Source organism: Oncorhynchus nerka, linkage group LG25 (genome assembly GCF_034236695.1).
Source record: "Oncorhynchus nerka isolate Pitt River linkage group LG25, Oner_Uvic_2.0, whole genome shotgun sequence".
In the NCBI taxonomy this organism is placed as follows: Eukaryota; Metazoa; Chordata; class Actinopteri; order Salmoniformes; family Salmonidae; genus Oncorhynchus; species Oncorhynchus nerka.
In genome coordinates, this window is record NC_088420.1 from 16,525,515 (window position 1) to 16,535,628 (window position 10,114).

A 10,114-nucleotide genomic window follows, 5' to 3' on the forward strand; every position below is an offset into this window, starting at 1 on the left:
TACACACACACACACACCACGTAAACAAACCATTACACACACACACACACCACGTAAACAAACCATTACACACACACACACACCACGTAAACAAACCATTACACACACACACACCACGTAAACAAACCATTACACACACATACACGATGCAGAAAACATTTTACATACACACACACAGGGGTTAGCCTGAGCACTAATGATGCTAGAGAAACACAATGAAATTCCCCACTAGTGAATGGCCCTGCACAGAGAAACTGACATGGATCCTATATGTTACCATAGCTATTTGACCAAATGGTGTTACCTAATTGCATAAGCCTTGATATTGATGCACTGTTACAGTGCAATGGTTTTGGTTAAGCTGTGAACAAAAGACCTGAATAGGCCATGGAAATAAAACAAGCAGACTGAGCTTTACACATCATCTAATGTTGTTCAGCAGCAGTGTTGCAGCTATATACAACAGCAACCTTACAGTGAAATGCTTACTAACAAGCCCTTAACCAACAATACAGTTTTAATAAAAATACCAACAACAAAAAAAAGATAAGAGTAACAAGTAATTAAAGAGCAGCAGTAAAATAACAATAGCGGGGCTATATACAGGGGGTACCAGTACAGAGTCAATGTGGAGGCTGTATACAGGGGGTACCAGTACAGAGTCAATGTGGAGGCTGTATACAGGGGGTACCAGTACAGAGTCAATGTGGAGGCTATATACAGGGGGTACCAGTACAGAGTCAATGTGGAGGCTATATAGATGGGGTACCGGTACAGAGTCAATGTGGAGGCTATATACAGGGGGTACCAGTACAGAGTCAATGTGGAGGCTGTATACAGGGGGTACCAGTACAGAGTCAATGTGGAGGCTGTATACAGGGGGTACCGGTACAGAGTCAATGTGGAGGCTATATACAGGGGGTACCGGTACAGAGTCAGTGTGGAGGCTATATACAGGGGGTACCAGTACAGAGTCAATGTGGAGGCTATATACAGGGGGTACCAGTACAGAGTCAGTGTGGAGGCTATATACAGGGGGTACCGGTACAGAGTCAATGTGGAGGCTATATACAGGGGGTACCGGTACAGAGTCAATGTGGAGGCTATATACAGGGGGTACCGGTACAGAGTCAATGTGGAGGCTATATACAGGGGGTACCAGTACAGAGTCAGTGTGGAGGCTATATACAGGGGGTACCAGTACAGAGTCAATGTGGAGGCTGTATACAGGGGGTACCAGTACAGAGTCAATGTGGAGGCTATATACAGGGGGTACCAGTACAGAGTCAATGTGGAGGCTATATACAGGGGGTACCAGTACAGAGTCAATGTGGAGGCTATATGTCAGGGGTGAACAGAGTCAATTTGTAAGTCGCTCTGGTACCAGTACAGAGTCAATGTGTCTGCTAAATGACTTAAATGTAATGTAAATGTAATGTACCAGTACAGAGTCAGTGTGGAGGCTATATACAGGGGGTACCAGTACAGAGTCAATGTGGAGGCTATATACAGGGGGTACCAGTACAGAGTCAATGTGGAGGCTATATACAGGGGGTACCAGTACAGAGTCAATGTGGAGGCTATATACAGGGGGTACCAGTACAGAGTCAATGTGGAGGCTGTATACAGGGGTGGACCAGTACAGAGTCAATGTGGAGGCTATATACAGGGGGTACCAGTACAGAGTCAATGTGGAGGCTATATACAGGGGGTACCAGTACAGAGTCAATGTGGAGGCTATATACAGGGGGTACCAGTACAGAGTCAATGTGGAGGCTATATACAGGGGGTACCAGTACAGAGTCAATGTGGAGGCTATATACAGGGGGTACAGGTACAGAGTCAATGTGGAGGCTATATACAGGGGGTACCAGTACAGAGTCAATGTGGAGGCTATATACAGGGGGTACCAGTACAGAGTCAATGTGGAGGCTATATACAGGGGGTACCAGTACAGAGTCAATGTGGAGGCTATATACAGGGGTACCAGTACAGAGTCAATGTGGAGGCTATATACAGGGGGTACCAGTACAGAGTCAATGTGGAGGCTATATACAGGGGGTACCAGTACAGAGTCAATGTGGAGGCTATATACAGGGGGTACCAGTACAGAGTCAATGTGGAGGCTATATACAGGGGGTACCAGTACAGAGTCAATGTGGAGGCTATATACAGGGGGTACCAGTACAGAGTCAATGTGGAGGCTATATACAGGGGGTACCAGTACAGAGTCAATGTGGAGGCTATATACAGGGGGTACCAGTACAGAGTCAATGTGGAGGCTATATACAGGGGTACCAGTACAGAGTCAATGTGGAGGCTATATACAGGGGGTACCAGTACAGAGTCAATGTGGAGGCTATATACAGGGGGTACCAGTACAGAGTCAATGTGGAGGCTATATACAGGGGGTACCGGTACAGAGTCAATGTGGAGGCTATATACAGGGGGTACCAGTACAGAGTCAATGTGGAGGCTATATACAGGGGGTACCAGTACAGAGTCAATGTGGAGGCTATATACAGGGGGGGTACCAGTACAGAGTCAATGTGGAGGCTATATACAGGGGGTACCAGTACAGAGTCAATGTGGAGGCTATATACAGGGGGTACCAGTACAGAGTCAATGTGGAGGCTATATACAGGGGGTACCAGTACAGAGTCAATGTGGAGGCTATACCAGTACAGAGTCAATACAGGGTACCAGTACAGAGTCAATGTGGAGGTACAGGGGGTACCAGTACAGAGTCAATGTGGAGGCTATATACAGGGGGTACCAGTACAGAGTCAATGTGGAGGCTATATACAGGGGTACCAGTACAGAGTCAATGTGGAGGCTATATACAGGGGGTACCAGTACAGAGTCAATGTGGAGGCTATATACAGGGGGTACCAGTACAGAGTCAATGTGGAGGCTATATACAGGGGGTACCAGTACAGAGTCAGTGTGGAGGCTATATACAGGGGGTACCAGTACAGAGTCAATGTGGAGGCTATATACAGGGGGTACCGGTACAGAGTCAATGTGGAGGCTATATACAGGGGGTACCAGTACAGAGTCAATGTGGAGGCTATATACAGGGGTACCAGTACAGAGTCAGTGTGGAGGCTATATACAGGGGGTACCAGTACAGAGTCAATGTGGAGGCTGTATACAGGGGTACCGGTACAGAGTCAATGTGGAGGCTATATACAGGGGTACCGGTACAGAGTCAATGTGGAGGCTATATACAGGGGGTACCGGTACAGAGTCAATGTGGAGACTATATACAGGGGTACCAGTACAGAGTCAATGTGGAGGCTGTATACAGGGGGTACCAGTACAGAGTCAATGTGGAGGCTATATACAGGGGGTACCAGTACAGAGTCAATGTGGAGGCTATATACAGGGGGTACCAGTACAGAGTCAATGTGGAGGCTATATACAGGGGGTACCAGTACAGAGTCAGTGTGGAGGCTATATACAGGGGGTACCAGTACAGAGTCAATGTGGAGGCTGTATACAGGGGGTACCAGTACAGAGTCAATGTGGAGGCTATATACAGGGGGTACCAGTACAGAGTCAATGTGGAGGCTATATACAGGGGGTACCAGTACAGAGTCAATGTGGAGGCTATATACAGGGGGTACCAGTACAGAGTCAATGTGGAGGCTATATACAGGGGTACCAGTACAGAGTCAATGTGGAGGCTATATACAGGGGGTACCAGTACAGAGTCAATGTGGAGGCTATATACAGGGGTACCAGTACAGAGTCAATGTGGAGGCTATATACAGGGGGTACCAGTACAGAGTCAATGTGGAGGCTATATACAGGGGGTACCAGTACAGAGTCAATGTGGAGGCTATATACAGGGGGTACCAGTACAGAGTCAATGTGGAGGCTATATACAGGGGGTACCAGTACAGAGTCAATGTGGAGGCTATATACAGGGGGTACCAGTACAGAGTCAATGTGGAGGCTATATACAGGGGGTACAGGTACAGAGTCAATGTGGAGGCTATATACAGGGGGTACCAGTACAGAGTCAATGTGGAGGCTATATACAGGGGGTACCAGTACAGAGTCAATGTGGAGGCTATATACAGGGGGTACCAGTACAGAGTCAATGTGGAGGCTATATACAGGGGTACCAGTACAGAGTCAATGTGGAGGCTATATACAGGGGGTACCAGTACAGAGTCAATGTGGAGGCTATATACAGGGGGTACCAGTACAGAGTCAATGTGGAGGCTATATACAGGGGGTACCAGTACAGAGTCAATGTGGAGGCTATATACAGGGGGTACCAGTACAGAGTCAATGTGGAGGCTATATACAGGGGGTACCAGTACAGAGTCAATGTGGAGGCTATATACAGGGGGTACCAGTACAGAGTCAATGTGGAGGCTATATACAGGGGGTACCAGTACAGAGTCAATGTGGAGGCTATATACAGGGGGTACCAGTACAGAGTCAATGTGGAGGCTATATACAGGGGGTACCAGTACAGAGTCAATGTGGAGGCTATATACAGGGGGTACCAGTACAGAGTCAATGTGGAGGCTATATACAGAGGGGGTACCAGTACAGAGTCAATGTGGAGGCTATATACAGGGGGTACCAGTACAGAGTCAATGTGGAGGCTATATACAGGGGGTACCAGTACAGAGTCAATGTGGAGGCTATATACAGGGGGTACCAGTACAGAGTCAATGTGGAGGCTATATACAGGGGGTACCAGTACAGAGTCAATGTGGAGGCTATATACAGGGGTACAGGTACAGAGTCAATGTGGAGGCTATATACAGGGGGGTACAGGTCAATGTGGAGGCCAGTACAGAGTCAATGTGGAGGCTATATACAGGGGGTACCAGTACAGAGTCAATGTGGAGGCTATATACAGGGGGTACCAGTACAGAGTCAATGTGGAGGCTATATACAGGGGGGTACCAGTACAGAGTCAATGTGGAGGCTATATACAGGGGGTTACCAGTACAGAGTCAATGTGGAGGCTATATACAGGGGGTACCAGTACAGAGTCAATGTGGAGGCTATATACAGGGGGTACCAGTACAGAGGCAATGTGGAGGCTATATACAGGGGGTACCAGTACAGAGTCAATGTGGAGGCTATATACAGGGGGTACCAGTACAGAGTCAATGTGGAGGCTATATACAGGGGGTACCAGTACAGAGTCAATGTGGAGGCTATACACAGGGGGTACCCGTACAGAGGCAATGTGGAGGCTATATACAGGGGGTACCCGTACAGATGCAATGTGGAGGGTATACACAGGGGGTACCGGTACAGAGGCAATGTGGAGGCTATATACAGGGGGTACCGGTACAGAGGCAATGTGGAGGCTATATACAGGGGGTACCGGTACAGAGGCAATGTGGAGGCTATATACAGGGGTTACCGGTACAGAGGCAATGTGGAGGCTATATACAGGGGTTACCGGTACAGAGGCAATGTGGAGGCTGTATACAGGGGGTACCGGTACAATGTGGAGGCTATATACAGGGGGTACCGGTACAATGTGGAGGCTATATACAGGGGGTACCGGTACAGAGTCAATGTGGAGGCTATATACAGGGGGTACCGGAAAAGTCATGCAAACGAAAATTGTGCATTGATGTCTGTTGGCGACTAATGCAAAGATGCTGTTTTTATCTTAAGTTAGGATTCTGACTCTGCTGCCATGGAAGATGTCTACATCATAAGGTGTTTCCTGTGTTGTCTAGGTATGTCCATGTTCCCTCTGTTTGGGACGGGGGACACGCTGCGTGTCACCTCGCCCTTTGCCCTGGGCCCGGCCGCCCGTCTGGCTACCGGAACTGGTTTCCACCTCCTCAACTGGTACCCTCACAAAATGGCCTGAACACACACACACTTCCTCAATGCACAGCTGGTCAAACCAGCATCATCCTGCTATGTGCAGACATGATCCTTACCTGTTAGAATGTTAGCTACCTACAGTCAGACATGATCCTTACCTGTTAGAATGTTAGCTACCTACAGTCAGACATGATCCTTACCTGTTAGCTACCTACAGTCAGACATGATCCTTACCTGTTAGAATGTTAGCTACCTACAGTCAGACATGATCCTTACCTGTTAGCTACCTACAGTCAGACACGATCCTTACCTGTTGGAATGTTAGCTACCTACAGTCAGACACAATCCTTACCTGTTAGCTACCTACAGCCAGTCCTCTTTTTTTGGTTTGATATTGATGTCGTGTCATAGACTTCTCCCATGTTTTCTCTAACACTACAAGGAATGTGTGCAGAGTTGATCGCTCCTTCTTCGAAATAGAAAATAATCGGAAAGCTTGTTTTGTAGAACTTTGAGTTGTGTTTTTACCGGTTAAGTTTTATTTTCTGCCTTTAAGTACGCTTTGATACGTTTTATGTGTTTCATATTGTAATGACCAGGTTAGTTTCCTCCTGTTCTACCTGTTGCCTGTTTAACTGCTCAGCAGGTTCGTTTCCTTAGAGGACAGGGGACTTTTCAAATGACACTGTTTCGAAACAGAAAGAAATAATGTAATTTTATTTTTTTGAAAATAAACCAAATTGAAAACTTGTAAACCCGTGGAGATGTTGAATTTGATTTCATGTTCACACAGAGTAGGAAGGGTACAGTGACAATGTCCAAAGTAGAACAAGAATGTCAAATAAAGGTAAGAATGATAATGTAAATGCTTAATATCGTCCCATCAGATACGCCCACACGTCGGGGTCAAGTGCCACACAAATGACAGAAAAGCTTTTGAAACGGAGGAAGTACTGTGGACAGCACTACCCAAACCTGTCGCAAAAGATCGGCCTTTTTTGTTTACCATTTCAAAACTTGTTCATCTGTTTGTGCCAAATGAATAGTGACCCCAGGTCAGAGTGTGAAGAGGTGGTCAGCATCTAAGAAAAGAGAGGAGAAAGCAGCCTGTCATCCTCCATCGCCCCGCACCCCTCGCTCTGCTGCGCCCACCTATCACCTCCCTGTGCATCCATCACATGTGACGGAACCTAACCCTCCCACCCCAACCACCAATCCACTGATTCATCCTTTTACTCATTCGCTCCTCTCTTTTTATTCATGCTCTCTGCTTTTTCTGCAGCACGTCACTTCAAATAAGACATTACATCAGGCCTACAGCGTGTTGAGGTATACTCGGAGAGAGGACGAATAATCCTGGGACATGATGATGGAAAAACAATAAATAAAATAAATTGTCTGCATCAGGCCATGAGTGATCTGAGTTGACGACTTGTTTCCCTATGACTAAACTACTCTGCCTCATCAGGAAACACCACCCACTCACCCCTGTGTACAGTTGTATCTAAAAATGTCCCCCCCCCCCTGTCAAAACGATCAATGTCAGAGGACACAGGACGCTGTTTTCTATTGAGGTGCTGCCAGTGACACGACAAGACCTCCGTCCTTCATTTTGGATCCAGGTGACATGGCGAGCCAGGGGTCCGGATGCGCCTGTGTTGTGTCCTTGGATCCTCACTGGTCCCTGTGCACTGAACTCTGCCAATTAGCCTATAAAATGGTTCCTTAATGAGCCCTGCACGAGCAGCATTGGAGGAGGCCTGGACATTTAGAAGGCCATAGCAGGGAGAACGTATGCTGCCTTCAGGGTAATGCCTCATTGCAGCTCAAAGGGGGGCGGGCAGCACAGAAACTAGAATTAGCAACGGAAAGCAGAAGTTATAGTACTGAATAGCAGTGGCTTAAACCTCTGTGGACTAGTACTTGTCGCAGAGATTTTAGGTCCCTGGCCTGAGATGGTGAGCTGACACCAATTTAGTCCGTTCTTAAGTGTTAACTTCAATGCAAGTCTACCTCCAAGAAGGGAGGGCCATATCTTGCTGGTTAAGAAACAATTTAATATCTGCTTTATCCTCGGCTTCTCGATCTGAATGTTCACAGGTTGATTAAAAAGAACCTAGACTATACAGTACTTTCAGAAAGTATTCACACTCCTTGACTTACTCCACATTTTGTTGTTACAGCCTGAATTCAAAATGCATTAAATATATCATTTTTGTGACTACATGGAACTATATTCCACATCAAGTAACTGATGCAGTAAAATTACATTTAAAAAAATAATTTAAAAGATAAAAATATGCCTTATGGAACAGCAGGGACTGTGAAGCAACACAAACATAGACACACTCCTACACACGATAACATGCGCACTAAACACATGGATTTTGTGGTGTAGATATGTGGTAGTGGATTAGAGGCCTGAGGGCACACACTTAGTGTGTTGTGAAATCTGCTATGAATGTATTGTAATGTTTTTAAAATTGTACAACTGACTTAATTTTTCTTTACCCCAGGAAGAGGCTAATGGGGATCCATATTATACACAATGCCCCATTATGACAAAGTGAACAAATATTTTTATACATTTTTGCAAATTTATTGAAAATTATATTTCTGTATATCTAATTTACAAACAGTACCAGTCAAAAGTTTGGACACCTACTCATTCAAGAGTTTTACTTTATTTTGACTATTTTCTACGTTTGTAGAATAATAGTGAAGACATCAAAACTATGAAATAACACATGGAATCATGTAGTGACCAAAAAAGTGTTAAACAAATTAAAATATATTTTAGATAATGGCTGCTTTTCCTTCACTTTGCGGTCCAAACCATCTCAATTGGGTTGAGGTCAGGTGATTGTGGAGGACAAGTCATCTGATGCAGCACTCCATCACTCTCCTTGGTCAAATAGCCCTTACACAGCCTGGAGGTGTGTTTTGGGTCATTGTCCTGTTGAAAAACAAATGATTGTGCCCCTAAGCACAAACCAGATGGGATGGCATATTGCTGCAGAATGCTGTGGTAGCCATGCTGGTTAAGTGTGCCTTGAATTCTAAATAAATCACTGACAGTGTCACCAGCAAAGCACCATCACACCACCACCTCCATGCTTAACGGTGGGAACCACACATGTGGCGATCATCCATTCACCTACACTACATCTCACAAAGACACGGCGGTTGGAACCAAAAATCTCAAATATGGACCCGTCAGACCAAAGGACAGATTTCTACCGGTCTAATGTCCATTACTCGTGTTTCTTGGCCCAAGCAAGTCTCTTCTTTTTATTGGTGTCCTTTAGTAGTGGTTTCTTTGCAGCAATTTGACTATGAAGGTCTGATTCACGCAATCTCTTCTGAACAGTTGATGTTGAGATGTGTCTGTTACTTGAACTCTGTGAAACATTTATTTGGGCTGCAATTTCTGAGGCTGTTAACTCTAATGGGAGGTAACTCTGGGTCTTCTTTTCCTGTGGCGGTCCTCATGAGAACCAGTTTCATCACAGTGCTTGATGGTTTCTGCGACTCCACTTGAAGAAACCTTCAAAGTTATTGAATTTTCCGCATTGACTGACCTTCATGTCTTAAAGTAATGATGAACTGTCATTTATCTTTGCTTATTTGAGCTGTTCTTGTCATAATATGGACTTGGTCTTTTACCAAATAGGGCTGTCTTCTGTATACCACCTCTACCTTGACACAACACAACTGATTGGCTCAAACGCATTAAGAAGGAAAGAAATTCCACAAATTAAGAAGGCACACCTGTTAATTGAAATGCATTCCAGTTGACTACCTCATGCAGCTGTTTGAGAGAATGCCAAGAGTGTTCAAAGCTGTCATCAAGGCAAAGGGTGGCTACTTTCAAGAATCTCAAATATAAAATATATTTGTATTTGTTTAACACTTCTTTGGTTACCACATGATGTGTAATTTCATAGATTTGATGTCTTCACTATTATTCTACCATGTAGAAAATAGTAAAAATAAATAAAAACCTTTGGAATGAGTAGGTGTGTCCAAACTTTTGACTGGTACTGTATGTGTTCACACACCTGACTTACAGCTGTAGTCTTTCTGGGTAAGTCTCTAAGAGCTTTCCACACCTAGATTGTGCAACATTTCCCCATTATTCTTTTCAAAATGTTTCAAGCTCTGTCAAATCGGTTGTTGTTCATTGGTAGAGTCTTCCCATAGATTTTAAGTCAACTTTAACTTGGCCACAGAAACATTCACGGTCTTATTGGTAAGCATCTCCTGTGTAGATTTGAACTGGGTTTGGGAAACC

At 45.2% G+C, this 10,114-nt stretch overlaps 1 protein-coding gene across 1 annotated transcript in view; it reads left to right on the forward strand.

Moving 5' to 3' along the window:
- Positions 1–6,569, forward strand: part of LOC115108858 (tudor domain-containing protein 5) — a 45,556-nt gene extending 38,987 nt beyond the window's left edge. The window contains exon 17 of the mRNA XM_065009613.1: positions 5,727–6,569. Coding sequence (XP_064865685.1) covers positions 5,727–5,863 — 137 coding nt within the window. The 3' untranslated portion in view covers positions 5,864–6,569. The remainder of the gene's footprint in view (positions 1–5,726) is intronic.
- Positions 6,570–10,114: the final 3,545 nt, after the last annotated feature.